Source organism: Empidonax traillii, unplaced genomic scaffold (assembly GCF_003031625.1).
Source record: "Empidonax traillii isolate 1590-97213 ecotype Southwest subspecies unplaced genomic scaffold, ASM303162v1 scaffold98:size2021230, whole genome shotgun sequence".
Lineage (NCBI taxonomy): Eukaryota > Metazoa > Chordata > Aves > Passeriformes > Tyrannidae > Empidonax > Empidonax traillii.
Genome location: NW_020955291.1, coordinates 175,436 through 193,071, shown reverse-complemented (window position 1 = coordinate 193,071; position 17,636 = coordinate 175,436). Strand labels below are relative to the sequence as shown.

Here is a 17,636-nt window from a genome sequence, read left to right as displayed (position 1 = left end):
TATGTGCAAAGAGAACAGAAGCATATAGAATCATAGAATCATAGAATCAGATGGGTTGGAAAGGACCTCTGAGATCATCAAGTCCAACCCTTGATCCACTACCACCACAGTTACTAGACTATGGCACTAAGTGCCACATCCAGTCTCTTCTTAAATACCTCCAGGGACAGAGAATCCACCACCTCCCTGGGCAGCCCATTCCAATGCCTGATTACCCTCCCTGTAAAGAATTTCTTCCTAACAGCTAACCTAAACCTTCCCTGGCAGAGCTTGAGACCATGACCTCTTGTCTTACTGAGAGCTGCCTGGGAGAAGAGACCAACCCTCACCTGGCTACAATCTTCTCTCAGGTAGTTGTAGAGAGTGATGAGGTCACCCTTGAGCCTTCTCTTCTCCAACCTAAACAACCCCAGCTCCCTCAGCCTCTCCTCATAGGACTTGTGTTTGAGTTCCCTTTACCATCCTGGTTGCTCTTCTCTGGACCTGCTCCAGCACCTCAATATCCTTCCTGAACTGAGGGGCCCAGAACTGGACACAGTCTATATGTGCCTCAGAAAGAGATGCATATATCGGAAGATGGCACTGTAGAGGACACGGATTGTCAAGGTTTCATAGCACAGCTAAGAAACAAGGGAAGCACAACACAGGGACCCTCTTAGCACAGCTAAGAAACCATGGAAGCTCACTGCAGGGACTGGCAAATGCCTTACATTGATTTCAAAAAAGCAACAACAGCAGCTGCTAGGGTAAGCTGAGCTGCCACCAGTTATTTCTTAGACAAAAACTGATGAACATTCCTGGTCAGGATGGACAGAAAGGCCAGTCAAATGCATGAAATCTGACACATCCTACCTCTACCACAGACTTCCAGAAAGCTTTGCATAGTTCCTCTGTGCTTTTGCTCCTTTTCTACAAAATGGAATGCTGAGAGCTCTGAGAATAACCACGCTGCAGACTAAGGGAACCCCACTGTACCAGTGACAGAGTGCATCACACAGAGTGACAGCTCAGCCTTAAGGTGCAGGATTGGAAGTGCCAACCACCTCATACTAATCACTTCCCTAACTTTGAGCTCATGCTTTATCTGCTGAGGTATCCATGTAAATATTAAGCCTAGCTTTTCCAGCCAGTTTAACCTCTACTGACTTCTATTATTTTTTACATAAATTCCCTCTGTACAGGATATTGGCCCAATATATACAGCAAATACTTTCTGGTATCATTCAGTCCATCTTCTGTCTCAACATCATCAATCTTTTGATGTCAGTCTATCTTCTGACATCTCCAAGTTTAACTGAGACATCAAGCACCTTTAAATTCACTATCTCGGCAGCTGGGAAAAATAAGACTTCTGCTAGAACTTACTCTGTGCTGAAATAATTCAACTTAAATAGTATTTAGCTCTTGTTTTCTTCTTTTTTTTTTTTTCTTTTTTTTTTTTTTTTTTTTTTTTTTTTTTTTTTTTTTTTTTTTTTTTTTTTTTTGTTTGTTTCTTTTTGGTTTTTGGTTTTTTGTTTGTTTTTGTTTTCATGTGTGGAGCACAAGGTTCTCTGCACAAAAATGTGCTGTATACACAGTAGAAATCCTACATCGTTATAGCCCACAAGTTGTCAAATTCACATTGTTAAGTATGTTCAGCACCACTAGTTCAGTTCAAAATGGTTTGGTTCTCTGATAGAGATACAGTCAAAATAATTCCATGTACGCAGACTTGGGAAGCAGAGAAAAGAATCAGTCCCAAGATCCCTATTAATGATTAATGCCTTGGAGAATATCCTGTGTTCAAAGCATGCTTCTCAAACTGAAGTTACAGTAAAAGGCATCTGTTGAGAAAGACTGTTGTGGTGTTGCTAGCTTTGTTTTGTCAGAAGACTTCAGTCTGGGAAAAGTGACATTTTCTTGATGTCTTTTTTTCATTTAGATGAGAAAAGTTGTCATCCTGCCATAACATGGTTTGTCATAGTGCTAGTGACTCGTGGGCGGATCTATCATTCTGGTAATGATGACAAGCAAGATAAAACTCATGACAAATACTTCACTACTGAAATTGTACAGTGTTTGGGCTTATTTACTCAGTATACAAAAAGATTTAAAATATATAATCTTTTTACTATTAATACTTTTTTTAAGAAACATTGCTGGGTCAGCTTTGCTTATCAAAGTGTAGGCAGTGTAATGCAGTTTCCATGCCACAACTTCAACAAATTGCAAATGGGATTTATTTTTAATTTTTTTTTAATTTTGTCAAATAAATAATTACTGTTCCTTAGTGAACAGTAATTTCATTCTAGCCAAGCAACACAATACCCTCCTACAATAATACCTTAATTGTGATATACATTGACCTGTATGCAGGTCTTGGGAATGTGATGTACACATTGGAAACAATGACAAAGAATCAGTAAAGAATCAGCACTGCAAAATGTCTGTCCCTTGCATGCGTGCTTGACTTTCCCTTGGACATATGTTTTGATTTCTTCTTCTTTGGCTTCACCCTAGAAATATGCTACTTGGGCAGTTAATTTAATCTCTCTCTGCAGTGCTACCACATAGCAAAACAAATAGAACATACAACATCTGTTACAGTTATTCCAATGAAGAAAAGCTTACTTAAATAAAGCACATCTTTAAAATTACCATAAGGAGCAATAATGGATATTGAGCTCAGAGTTATGAAATACAGAATGTTGCTTGCAGCTCTGCCTGCAACAGTGGCAGCTGACTTTTGGGAGCCAGGAATACATTCATCATTGAAGGCACAGAAGCATGAATGGTACTAGTGGTAAGTACACAGCTTAATGTACTCGGATTGTCAGTTTTGGTGATTCCCTGGGTATGATATTTAGAAATATTGGGCCTTAGTCCTTCACAGCTTAAAGTCGACAATTAAATTGCAAAACACATGCAGAAATCTCACAGCATTTTTACTGATTTCAGTCAATGAGGACATGATAATTAGGCCATCGCTACGTAAGTCCCTTCTGTCCCTCGGAGCCCCTTGACAACTCACTACTTTTTCTGAAGCTCCTTATTGTGGGCCTGGTCCTGTAGGATGCCTCACATCCCAACACTTCCGATGTCACGTAATCTTGAATTTTGACAAACAAAAGGGGCTTTTCACACTTCCAAGCCATGGTCTTCAATTTTAATAATTTCAATACACAAATAAATCTCGCCCAAACCAATTTTTTAAAACAGTTGTTTTTTTCTCAGTGAGCTTTCCTTTAGTGTTGTCAGATTGATCAGATGTCAGCATTTGGGTTTTTTTTCATAGTTCACTATCTGATAAATACAATCTGATAATTTTTTTTTTAATATAAAAAATATAAAAAAGTGGAGAGGTTTCTCCCCTCCTCATTTTAATGCATTACCCTACCACAGTCCCATCTTGAATATCTGGTATTCTAGTTACCATCAGCAGCTGGAAAGCTCTGAAAATAAATGAGCTTCTGGTGTGTTCTGCATTCTCATTCCCTGTCAAACAGCTGCATTGGTGACTTTTCTGTCTTTGCTAAATGGCTGACTTCTGCCACACATTTACTTCAAGGCCTCTAGGGCAATCAGCTGAAAGGTGCAAGCTTTTCTCTGGTTTCAGGTTTCACTGAAATAAGTTTAAGAATGATACTTGCTGTAGGAATATATATACTAAGAGAGAGTAAAGATTTACAAACAGCACATAATTTTGCATTATTCCTAATCAACTAAGTCTAAGACTTTCATTAAGAATGATGAATTCTCTAGAAACCCTTGCTAAATTATTCCCATAGGACACAATTCTGTAGTTCTTATTCAAGCAAGTACTTATTTGTGTAAGTTATTTTACTGAATATCACAAGAATTATTCACATGAATAAAGAAACTTTTTATAATACATCATGAAGTGTCCTGAAAAAAAACACAAGTATAAGTCAATACTGGCAGGTACTGTCCTTCAGGAATTGGGATTGGGACTTCTCATTCTACTTTCTACTGTGTCCAAATATCAGAGAAGTTTGTATGTCTGATGGATTTGCTCATTACAAGAATTTCACTGCACACCACTGATGGCTGGTTATAAAACAGGCTTCATGACGCTGTTCCCCACATCCACTGGTAAATTAATTCACTGATTCATGGCATGGAATTGGAGAGAAAGTAAGCTAGCTCTTTCTGTCATCCAGCATTTGACTGTGAAACGCTGTTGCTGATGCAAATGCATACTTAATCTTGCTTAATACAATTTAATAAGAAGTAGGTCAGAAAAAAAATCAGCACTTGTTTCCAAATCATTTAGTGGGGGCGATGTAGGGGGGGAAGCATTTTGGTTAAGATACAGTATCATTAAATTGTTTTAACTGCACGGTTTCCTGCAACAAAGGCATTTTTCCCCGTCTCAGGGAAATAATTTCCATGTGGGCAGATTCCCTCAATATTGATGAATTTGATCCTCTCCTCAGTTTTGAGTCCCTAGTTGTTGACATAGGTTTAAACTGAAGAGTGGATGTAAATCTCTCTTCAGTCTACATCCATTCATCACTCACTCTGAACAAAATCTCTTTGGTTGAAGGCAGTTAGGTATTAGACAGACATACTGAAATTTACTGAAATTTTTAAACTCTATGTCCTGATAGTGTAAATGCTAGCTTATCAAAAACCTTGCAGTTCATGTGATAATTTTCTCGGCTAGTTTTAAAGACCATCAAATGCCAGGTAAGATTGCATGGGAGAGAAGCAGCCTGGAAACATCAGCATAATTTGGAATGCGTGAGATGCCACTCTGCAGGAATTCTCACTTGGAAGACGCGATATACATAGTGAACTGCAGATCCCCCATGCTTAAAGGAGTGACAGTAATTTTACATTTCTGACAACCAGAAGCCAGAAGATTTCTCAAGGATGAGGTGGCTACAGGGAAGAAATGAAATACAATCTTGTTACTAGATGACCTCACATTTCATCTGTTTATTTTTTCCTGCAGTACATACAGTGAATTAGGGTATGGACTATTTGAAACATACATAAACTTCATGACTCCAAGATCCAGCTGTTTAAAACTGAACAAGCTGATGAGTAGGCTAAACACCTTGATTTTGTTTTTTTTGATTTTGTTTCTTTGATTCTTTGCCTCAACGGCCATAGGTCTCTCCAATCAAGTTTGTTTGTTTGTTTGTTTGTTGGTTGGTTTTTTGTTTGTTTGTTTGTTTTTTTTCATTTCAAACTGCATTAACTGACAAAGACAATCTGGTTTGTTATAGTGGAATCAGGAAAAGGATGGAATCCAGGAAGAAAAGAAAACAAAAGGAACTCAAGCCTTCCGTGTCTTCCCAGTTGACTTCAGCAGAGTATCCCCTTGTGCATCATAGGAAAAGGTCCAGATCTCTACATTCCATTGAGCATTCCCAGCTATTTTGTAGGCTAAAGGCTTTCAGTCAAACTACTGCTAGTCAGAGTCGTGGAAGCCAGAGTAAAACCACACAGAAGACTAAGCTATAACTCATATCAAGAGACACAAAAGGGAATGTAGCAGACTAACATAAGTAGAAATAATGCCTAGGAATTAAAATGTGCAGTGCATGATACTAAAGGTCTAGTGACATAGATTTGTATCCCAGTCAAAATATTTTCCACCTTTGTTACTCTTTTTAAATCACAAAAATTCTGTTCTGTCTGTATTTATCCCCTGAAAATAGGGCTGTAGGGTTAAAATCCCATGATGAACCATGTTAAAATATTACTTTAATTATGGCCATACAGGGTCCTATACAGTACTGGGGGAGAGAGGGCAAGGGCAGGAAGATGCAAGCAAGGTAATAGAGAAGGTGGGGCCAGGCTCTTTTTGTCTTCAAAGGATTCAGATGGTGGACTGAAACCAGACACTGCATGCATTCAAAGGCAGCTGATCTGTTTCTACCAATATCAAGGAAAAGGGGATCCAGAGGAAACTGTCAAAAGTGCAGTCCTTTTGCTACTGCCACGCGGTTTCTTTTCATATTTCCCCAACGTGATGAGGTCTGTAGTTTAGAGCCACAGTTTGGCCTTGCTACTAAACAGAAATTATTTAGCCTCCCTCATTCATCTGAGATTCTTTCATCTGAACAACTACGAGCATCTTTCTTTTATCTCCTTTCGTTTCCTTAGCAACATGCAAGGACACTCCAGAGAAGCAGTTAGGCAACACCTTCAGTCTAGGCTTTCAGGAAGCTTTCTAACTTTGATCAGCTCTGATGAGCAGTTTAATAGTAGGCAATTTCAAGCATACTAACTCACATGTGTCTTTGTCCCCTGCAATGAGATATTACAAAAAGTAACTCAGCTTCTACTCTGTCACTACTACCTCAGCAAGAAGAGAGCTTCATTACCAGCTAACTAGGTCTGCATTTATCACATTGAGCCTCTGAAGTACAGCACTTCCTTATGTTCAGTCACTCATCCTCTACATAGATCAATGAAATTGCCTCCTGTATTGTGAGCTCCTTTTTGTGTTTGAGCACCCAGTGCCATGTAACCAAAGCAAAGATCCAGATTGTAATGATTTCTTGCCAGTTTGAAGCAATAAGGTACTATTTATTGACAAGACAGTGTGATTTGCTGCATTGCTGCTATGTCCCTGCTTCAAGACATTCACAGTACAATTGAAAACTAACTGGAACCAAGGAAATCAGTGGATATTCAACAGGCATCTTCGCAACAATATTTTTGTCTTTATAATCCTGTTTGCATTCTATTGTGCAGGTCCATCTGCCATCCCTGGCTTCCTGAAATCAATGGCTAAATCCATAGCTAAAATCAATAGTAAGTAATCACCTCAGCAATTTTTAGGTAGCTGTTGGGAAGACAGCCAAAAATCCCATTAAGCAAGTTAGAGAACACTTTTCTTTCCCTGAGTCATCAAAATTAGTATAATGAGTGGTTATGCTTCTAAAAGCATTAGCGTAACTAGCTCAGTCATATGACCACCACTGCAAAGGCATTCTTAGCTGGAATTAGCAAATGCTGTATTTCCATTTTCTGTGGCCCAGATGAAAAAAAGCTGCACATGTCACTTGCAAAATTGAATGACTATTTCACAAGGAAGTAAAAAGAAACTGATGGAAAAAATAAGAAAGGATTAAATTTGAGGAACAAAGATCTCTTGCTTAATAATTTTCTATGAAAATTTATTTCACATAGATTAAATGAAGTAGAAAGTATCCCTCCTCATTGCTTAACAGCAACCCACTTTCTCCTGTAGAGATATGGAATCAATTTCCAAACAAGTACTGGCAGCTACCACCAGGCTTTGGTCAGTAGTCTGATCCAATTAACCTGGTAGCATTTCCTGTGCATGTGAAATGTTGTAGCTCCTTTTTTACCCCCACTCTTCTAATTCTCATCTTGTCATTGCACTTATTCCATACTTATACACCGTATGTACAGTGAGCTGGAGCTGATCTACTAGTGAAACCAAGGGTTTCATCTAAGACACAAACAGCAAGTATTTCAAGAAATCTACTCACTTCAGGTATTTCATGGTCCCTTTTATCATGTAACAATTAGCAGTGATATGAATATGTATTGAACCAGCTGTGTGTATATAGAAATGTATCCGCCACTTGATACCTGAAGATTTGCCGGTATTTAACATATCTTCTCTCTACTCCTGTGAGGTTAAAATAAGTGGGGAAGACAGACATTGATTCCCTCAAGGTGACACTGAAAACCTACAGCAGAAGTAGGGCATTTCACCTGGCCGTTGCCAGGTCCTGGCTACAGATCTAAGTCCAGCTAAAATAACTCATTAATATAGTACCAAAGGAAAAGGAAACTCTTAAAAGAGCTGAAGCATGTCTCATGACACTGAAGCAGAGTAAGTGTACTTGCAGTATGAAAGTGCTTCCAGAACTGGCTATCATCACGTTATTTACCTAGAGTAACTACTTTTATGTGCATTTCCCATCCTACCTCACACCACTTTGTCCCACGTTACTTTCGTTTTCAGAACTGTCCAAATACAAACAGATGGAATAACTTCTACCTGCACATACTGCTCTGTCTCTTCCCTGGTCACACCTCTACCATACAACACTGTTTGAGGCTACTTGTCCAACTCTTCAACCACCTTGGGTGTCTGGAATCCTCTTCTGTTCTCCTTTCCTGCCCAAACTGCTGTCTTTTTCTTTGCCCAGTCCATGTAATAATGGACTTCAGCTGCACTGTGGGAAATTTAGTTTTATTGCTCGGAAATATTTTGTAGTACTGAATATAGCTGAGTTCCAGAAAAAATTGCCTCTGGAGGCTGCAGGAAAGTTCAGGTAAAGATGACCCTGCAATCCTAAGATCTATTTTTCCCCCTCCACATCTTCTCAAACCACAGGGATGAATTCAGCTTGGCTGCTAAGTTGCTTAGAAGACAATTCACTAACATAGGATGCTTTGGATGCAGAAGGATAAATGGGGTTAAAAAGAAAACAAAATTTCTTTTGTTTATTGGAGAAATCTCATTCCGGTTTTGTCCTCTTCTTATGCTCCTAGCATATACTGAGGGCAGAAAGAAGTTACCAGGGAACAGAAGGTGTCACAGTGAGTGGCTGGATGTAAGTGATTCAGGGCCACACATTCCGATGCAAGACACCGATCTTCACTTCAGAATGATAGAAAGCAAAGGGAGGAATGGAAAAAGCCCAACCATGTGTCATTGAGTTGATCCTTACATTAATTTAAGGGCAGCTGAGATAGAGAAAGGTGGGTGAGACAGTGGGTACATGCCATAATAAGAGCAGTCATCAAATTGTATTATAGATTTATGCTGAAGGGACACACACTAGAAGTTTATCTGCTGATAAATCGAGAAATGGGTGAAGAAAGTAAGTTCAAAGCCTAGACCTCCCTTCCCTCTATCTAGATTGATGAGAGTGAGCCAGGACATGCTAATGAAGGCTCCTAGACAAAAGTGATTATAATCTTTGTGAGCAGGGTTCTCAGTCTAGAGAGGCAAAACTCATTCATATGCAACACTGCAGAAGAGCCCTCCTTAGGCAAACCAAAATGTTTACATTATCTATCTTTGGCAGTTGATTCCTGTTGTAGCAGCTTGTCTATCACACACAAGTATGAAGTGGTAGGCAAGAAGGCTGAGCTTGCTAACGGACTGATGCTCATTCCCTTCCTGACAGGAATTTTAGGAGACACGGCAAGCGTATATACATATACCAAGACAGTTTTGCAGGTCAGCCAATCACAGCAAGTTACTTCTACTTAGGTTCAGGCTCCAAGTAAGGTAGTATGAAAAAACAGAGTAGGTGCTGGTAATCCGCAACTGAAATGTGAAATTATGGTCATTTTTCAAAAGACAGCTATGATGGCTTCCTGACTTTTTAAAGCCTGTTAGATATAGGAGGAGAAAAGAAAATATTGTCTTAAAAGACCAGAGTGAAAAAAGAAAAAGTTTGATAAGGGAAGGGCTATTTTTCACTTGGGGCAGAAAACACTGAAGGTGTGACTGTCTAAGAGGTTTCCAGTGCGTACAATTCAACAAATGTTTCAGGTGAAATTCCATCTGCTTATCTGTGCATCTTACCCCCTTCCCCTCTTCCAGCTTCCATACTAACTTCACAGAAGAAAATGTGAGAGGACAATAAAATTACTCTGCAATTATCTACTGAATGTGCAAGGAACATTTCACAGGTCTCTTTTCCCTGTCAAAGAGAAAAATTTTATAAGTAATACTAGCATAAAAGGTGCTAATAGCAGACATGGTGATTTTTTTTTTTTCACATCTGCAAATGGAAGAGAACATTCAACAACATTTGCACTTAGACTCAATTTATAACAAATCTACTTTGTGTGTGTGTGTGTGACTGATGTTTCAAATCAATGTTGTTTCCTTACAGCTGTTTCATTTCCTCTTTGGCATTCAAACCAGGCTGGAACCTCGTAGAGTCCTGTGTAAGGTTTTAAATAAAAAGATAGCCAAGCTGAGTCACTGCTGTCAAACAGTGTTCCAGAGATTGGAAGGATGTGGGGATGTATAAACACACGGCATTCATATATGCTGAACGCTGAAGACACTCATTGTTAATAAATGAACTAATGATGGTTCTGTGTGAAAAGTCTGCAGTATTAGCTCAGCACCAAGCATATATATAAAGCCATTTTTTGTGACATCACAAATCTCCTTTAATATCTAGGGCTAGTTGCTTCTCTTTTTTCTGGTAGCCTCACAGGACAGCAGAAGACTGACAGGTTACTGCTTTAATGTCAGCTCTGCTGCTTCCATCCTGTAGCACCGAGTTAGCAGAGGTTCTTCACCTCCAGCCCTGCACTTTCACACCTTTCCAAATCACCAGTCTCTCATCTGTCCACACTTCATTAGCAGCAAAAACTATAATGCTGGGGAATTATCCATTCTTAGCTAGACAAGTATATATGAAGAACTTGTTTGGCAGAAAGGCCATCTTTATGTCCTGGGCCTGTCAAGCACTCATCTTAATTTAACCCCTGTTCATAACTGGGGCTTTTTAGTGCTGCAGTGCAAATAAACACATAACAAACTGACAGACGTGCTGCTGTGGAGGATAGGCAGCTTGTGTGAAAAGAATACAGATGTCCTCCCAAGTAATTTCAAGAACCAATTACTACCAACAGTAGTCTACGAGACAACTTCAGTGAAGGAAATAATTTTCATTGGAGTTATTTGGTGCAGCTCAAAGGAGGAAATTTAATGAAGTTTTAGTGCTCAAAGACAAGAGGTTTATGGAAATTTCAAAACTGTAATAGTGTTATTTCTAAATAAAGAAGTGTTTCATGAAAAATGTGAAGAAAAACCAAACCCTTTGAGTGATTATTGATGTTTGGAGTCTGCAAGTCCTTCTTTTTTAATTGTTTTAATTGTCATTTAGAGAAAAATAATTAAACTAGTAATTAAACTGTCAATTAAACCAATGATACACATACTGTGCAATGCAAGTTTATTCCAAATATAATATTCTAAAACAGTGTTACCCTTTATCAATAACAAAGAAGCATTTAAAGGAAAAAGTAATCTCAATTCAACTAACTTCTATAATTATTTCAGTCCCACCCTATCACATCTTTCCATCCAAATATTCTATATCATATATATTGGGACAAGAGGCTGTAAAAATTGCTGCCATCCTTGAGAGTGTAATCATGGTATGGTTCTTTGTGTGCCTCACTTTAATGAAATGCCTTCCTTGGATCTTCAGTGACACAGTGAAGGTTTTGCTCAAAGATGAACCTGAGACTGTAGCTCTTTCCTCTTGGTGCAATTGACCCCATGCATGTAATTCAAGAATGTTTGTGTTTAGTGGCACAATCTTGTTAGGTACGGTAATGAAACCCTGATAACACTGAGAAATGGATTTCAATCATATGAGCAGGTAAGAATAGCTTTCCTCCCCATTGCTACACAGATGAAAGGCATCATTTTTGCTCAGTTTTTGTTTTTCAACAGTGGTGTTAAATGTCATGTATTTCACTACACGCCTTTCACATCCTAAATATCTTGGGCTTAGTTCAGAGTTTTGAATATCATGCCAATTATGTAAATCTTGAGGCTTAAATGTAAGCTTGGTATCCTCTGAAGACAGTGTCTACTTATGAAGTCGTTCTTGCCAATCTCAAATGCTCCAAATAAACTGCTGCAAGCATAACATTTTCTCTGGAATCAGTTAGTCATATTATCCTTTTCAAGCTACCAAATGTTAATGTCCAGTCACGCTGTGTCTTATAATAGGCAATGGGCACATAACAATTGCTTGTCAGAAAGACAAATAGAATTGTTTTGATGCCTGGTTATAAGTAATTAATTATAGGTGGAATATCAACCATAAAAGAAATTCTGTCATTTCTCTTTTAAGATACTAGCTGAAAGACAATCTGAGTCATTAAGTGGTGTCCACTAGTAGTAGGCATGTCAGATAGAAACGCCATCCAATTTTCATTTCATTAAAGATTCCCAAAAATATTTTCCGGGAGCCTTCTCAAACCGTGTTCTCCTAATTCCATTCTACTGCTTTTGTAGACTGCCCAGTAAATCCACAAGGCTGTGCAGACAACAGACATGACCAAACTAGAGGACACTATTTCACTTCCAAACCACTAATGAAAGTAATGGATTTAACTTTGATTTGAATAAAACTATCTAATTTTAGAGATGCATACGGGTACGAGGATAAGATTGTATATTGTTATTTCAATGAAGCTTATTTTCTGATGTATGTATTTTCTTTGTAATCATAAAGAAAAAGCAGCAAAGATTTTCCTCCCCCATGACTTGTATAGGATGTCTATGAAAGAATTTCATTCCATAATAAAGCCAATTTTATATATATATATATACATATATATATATATATCTTACACATACTGTAGCTTGGGAAAGAATAATGCTGCTGCTTGTGAATTTCTAAAAATCATTAAGTTGAACATTGTTTTAATTAAACAAAATAATCTAAAAGACACTGCATATTCCAGAAATTACAAGAATCTGGTGAACAGTACAATCCAGATGATAGAAATCAATAAAGAAGTTTTTTATGAGCAGTAACTGCAGCAAATAGGCCCAATGGAGGCATAAGACTATAAAGGAATTTTTTCTTTGAGGGTACAGTTGAGTTTAAAGAGGTGTAACAGGGATGAGACATTTTTACTAAGAAATTGTGAAAATTACTTATTAAAAAAAAAAAGTTTTTGTTTTAACCAAAGAACAGATGAAACATCAAAGCATTTGTCGAGTGTTTTACAAACCCAGCTGTGTTAATATCTCCAGTCTTTTCGGAACATTGCCATACATATTCAAGATTGTATAAATGACTAATTCACTCCTAAAATGTGGAATGCTTTGAAATGAAATGTGGTGAATATTTGTCACTATTTGGTAGCATTTTCTGAAAAAAGATGTATGTAAAGAAGAACGTCTTGAGTACTATATACATTTGCTCATCCTGTGTTCATCAGTATGGTAAATGCCTTAAAAAATGTAAAACTCCGCACTGACAGGTACAAAGTAAGTATTTCACTTCTGTTCTCCCTTGATATAAGGACCTCTTCTTGTATTCTCATAGACATGTCTCCATGTTCCTCTCATTATCCTATTCTTCTCGTCTCTGGCAGAAGAGTGTTAAACACCTTTTGCAGCACTACCATTCTTTCCCCAATGGTCCAGAATTATCAGCTCCAGGACTAATGCAGCTCTGCCACTACTGCTGGCAGAGACAGATGTTATTGGTAGTTATTCAGTTATTGACAGCTTTTAAAAAATCAAGGCCATATGCTTGAACTTGACTTGTTGGCTTATTCAATCATCAGCCAATGAAAAGAAAAGAAGAATGAAGCAAAACTAGAGCTTTGTGGTTTTTTTGACTTCTGCTGATGAGCAAGTGAGCTACTCCACCCTACATGACCCACTGCCTTCATGGTGCACAGCCATACACACACAGTTATGGTCATACACCATTACCTCTCTACTGAAGGGAGAAAAGTTTAATGAAGTTTCATCTCCAAGGTACTTGGTACACTTGATGGATAAAGGCTAGAAAAAGCTGCTGAGAAAGACAGCATTTAAGGATTTTTTGAGCTTAAATCTCACTCTTTACACTGATCATTTAACTTTATTTCATGCTTCCTCAGGAATATTACAAGAATGCAATTATTAGAACTGAAGGGAAAAGAGAACTCCTCTTTCATTGGTAACTGCAATATTCTGAGATATGATTTCACTTGTATGTCAAATCTCCAAGGCAGTCTCTTTATCAGCTATTCCAGACTTGGTCTTCAATTCCCAATTTTGAGTACTCAGGAGAAGGAAGCCAACAAGAAATCAAACTGCCTACTCAATATATCCTGTTAAAACAGATCACTTCCAAAATTCCTACTTGTGGAGTATTAAATCTGTAAGATATTGCTGTTGGCTATTATGTACTTTTTATTGTGCTAGCACTATTTATTGGATTTTATTTCTACTGTAAAAATGGTGTATATATATGGTGCAGAACTATGAAGAAACAAAACCAAAACCTCAGAAGGGAGTACTATGAATAAAATATTTCTTTTAGGATAAAGAAAAATACTGTGAATATGCTTAAAATACAACCATAACAATCAAGTCAAAACAAGAGAAAAACATACCTGTGAAAAGCCGAGTACTTCTCCGTTTTCATCAAGCACATTAAAATTAATGATTGGACCCTGGACATCAGGACTGCTGAAATCTGTATCACTGTAAATACGAACTACAGGAGCCCCATTGGCATATTTTAAGTTAGAAAGCACAGTATAGGTGTAGTGAGCTAATGCAAAGGTATGTTGTTTTATTTTCTCCATTCCACCTACAAAAGAAAAGTGCACATACATGTCATTATTCTTATGGCAATGTAAAAAAAGGATGATTTTTTCAGAATTGTGTTGCTGCAAGGCAATTAGCATGAAATTGGTAGTTTTGTATTTCTTTAAATGCTTACACAATTTGCAAATGTTTCCTTCTTCATATACAAGTTTCAGAAGTACTGTTGCACCAAGGATTTATCTATAATTAATCTACTGTAGAAAGCTGAAGTTACAGTGAAATGAATTCACATTAACTACAAGATTTTTAGTTCCAGTCTATACATAAAACTCAGATATTCTGGCACAAATGAATTGAAGAGCCAGTTTTTCTCCAGATCTAACTGGAGATCATGAGAAGCAAACATCAATCCTAACACAGCACAGAAAGCAAACTGCTAGGTCTAAGATAAAATAATAAAATTCTAAATGTAATGACAAAGTAAAAATGTCATTCTACAAGGAATTTACTTGAATAATGAAGAATTATTCTTTCAAGACTGTATTTTTTGTAGAAGAAAAAGGACATTGTAAATGCTTCATTGACTATCAATTCATGCAATCTAGTTGCTCAAGAGAAACTTTGCAGAGAAATTTTCATAGAACTTGGCTTGGAAAAAGCAAAAAGAGGAAACATGTAGGGTTCCCTCTCAACCATATTTTTTTTTTTTCCCACACTGAGTAGGTTGGAAAAGATAATCGCAGAGAATTCCTGACATCTCTGCTCTCTGAGGAGAGGTTGTGTCTTTGCTAGATGTCCCTACTGAAGTGGCTTCTGTTATGCACATTATGAACTGCATTATGGTGAGCCTACATCATGCAGAAAAGAAACCAAAACACAGAAACATTTCCTCAAAGAACTCTTGAAGCAGAATAGCACTTTTTCTGCCTGGGTTTTAGACCCAGAGTATTTTCTGTGTGCTGAGTATCCTACTTGAGGCACATGAGCATTTCTGTAACTAAAAAGATGTTTGACATTTTGGTTTACTTTTTTTTTTTTCTTTTTAAACCATGAATCTTACAATTACTTTTGTGCATACCACTTTTATATCTGAGTATCTGAAAACTTCTACAGTCTGATATAACCATTGTTCATAATTTGCTTGTTGACTTTTGTGCCTTTATTCATAAAAAGACTGTGTCATTTACGAATGTGTATAAAGGAAAAAAAATATTTTTCTCCAGACATACAGAAGAATTGCAACAATGTCTGTTATTTCACTTCTCTTTGAGTTTCTGTATTATGTGCTATCTCCTTTAGATAAGCTAGGAGAACAGACAGTAAAAGCATAGAAACAATAGATATAAGGTGGAAGCACCTTTTTGGTGCTAAATAAAGAGGAATAAGATATTTAATGAGACACTAGTATGCAAAGCACTTGCAAGGAACCATGCCAGAAGCTAATCAGTACAATTTCTAGATGTTATCCACAGTAAACTTGGCAAGCATCTCCAGAACATTTTGGTCTGAAAGATGATTTGTATTTTCAGAGTCTTTGAGAATAAAAGATTGCCTAGTCAGAGACATCCTAGTCATTGTTTGGTAGAAGTTAAGAGTCTTGAAACAGTAAAAAGGAAAACTAAAGCCACACACACAAAAGTTATTTCTGAGCATTTGCCAGAAAGTAGCTGTATTAAGAGAAGTCACTGCCTTGTCAGCTTCTGAGATGTCTATAATCTCCTGGTTCAGAGCTTTTCCAAATTGTCAGGAATCTTTTAATGGAAGATTAAATTACTGTCCTCGTGCCTTCTCAAGAAATCTTTTTTTCAGAAATTTCAGTCACTCATTCAGAGCAATCATCCCACTGTCATTTCTATATTGTTTTCAGCTATTCCCCTTTAAAGTTGCTTAATCACATTTCCTTGTTCATTAGTGAGAAGCTGATGAGTCTTTTAATTATTTATTCTGACAAATTCAGATGCAATAGCCTGTAGTTGCTTTTCTGCCCTGCGACTGGAGAGAGGAAGCCGTATTGCCAGGGTCCCATTTTTTAAGTAGCAGAATAGGTTGTGATTAGGTCTGATGTCACAGAAACCCTTGTGGAACAACTCTCAACAATATGGAGTTTGTTCTGATGAAAAAGGGATATATTTAGAAAATATCCATGGTTTCTTTTTATTTTATTCAACAAAATTATTCATACTATGTCCTGCATAAATCCAGCGCTTACGTCATCTCCCTCTCCCTGCTAGGGAAAAGAATCTGAGGAAGAGAAAATAAAACCCAGAACAAACCTTTGGTCTCTAACATGATCTAAGGACTTGCATTATTGCATCTAGTCCCATATTTGGTGTGAAAAATTAAAACTCATTTCTTGACTGAGCCTAAGTTAAATGAGAAAGTGATTTTCTTTATTACATTTTACTTGGCATTTATTAGCTTATTGCATTCCTTGAATTTATCTTCTCTCTGTACAGAACTCAGGTTTTATGAACGATTCCGTAACTCTGAACACTTTGAGATTCTTCCCTGGTTACCTGTTTGGGGATAAAGTAGTAGCACATTTTAAGCCTTTTGAAAGATTTACAGTTTGCAAAAATCATCGGTATGTCATCTTGAGAAGTTGCTGAGAAGGACTCAAGTGCCCTGATGCCCTCTCAGTTTATGGATTTTATTCCTTATCACTGCACTGTTTTGTTACAGTGAATTGCCTGTAGTTGCTAGTAAAAATTATTTTAAAATTAAGAAAAATTTATGCATTCTGTAATTTGGATCAGAATTAATGTGATTTCTAAATTACACCAGATGAAGTCCTTCTAATACCATTCACTGTATTTATGTGTGTTATATGCATAGGAACACATTCAGCATAAAGAATGCTCACAGTCCACAATCTGGACTCATTAACGACTTACTTCTTCCCATGGTAGAAGTTTAAGGACTTCTCTGTTAAAAGGGAAACTCCCGAATTTCTGTGGATTAATATTTATTAATATTTATTAATATTTCTGTGGATTAATATTAATTTTTCCCCATGTGTATGTTTTGACATTACATTAAGCCAGACATGATTATTTAAATAATTCTTCTTCCCAAAAGCACCAAGTTTTTCCACACTGTTTGTTACCACAATAAATGCCATATATTCTTGCAGTGACAAAGTTTTCAAGCAGAAGAGATTGACAAAGAAAACTTGTACTTCTGTGTACTTGTACTCCCTGCCAAAGTATTCTAGCAAACCTGTGGAGATGCTGTTATACCTCCTCTTGCTGATGAATGTTTGCACACTACAGCATCCTGACAGGTTAGCACCTTCTCAGACCTCCAATCCCATCCTATACCTCAATTTGTATATTGTTATGGAAAGTAATACTGTTCTAGTATGGAAAATTCA

General features: G+C 37.3%; 1 protein-coding gene across 1 annotated transcript in view; it reads right to left on the bottom strand.

The window, feature by feature from the left end:
* MOCOS (molybdenum cofactor sulfurase) overlaps nucleotides 1-17,636 on the bottom strand; it is a 209,115-nt gene that overhangs the window by 34,345 nt on the left and 157,134 nt on the right. Inside the window, exon 6 of the mRNA XM_027881871.1 lies at nucleotides 14,107-14,306. Within this exon, the coding sequence (XP_027737672.1) occupies nucleotides 14,107-14,306 (200 nt within the window). The remainder of the gene's footprint in view (nucleotides 1-14,106; nucleotides 14,307-17,636) is intronic.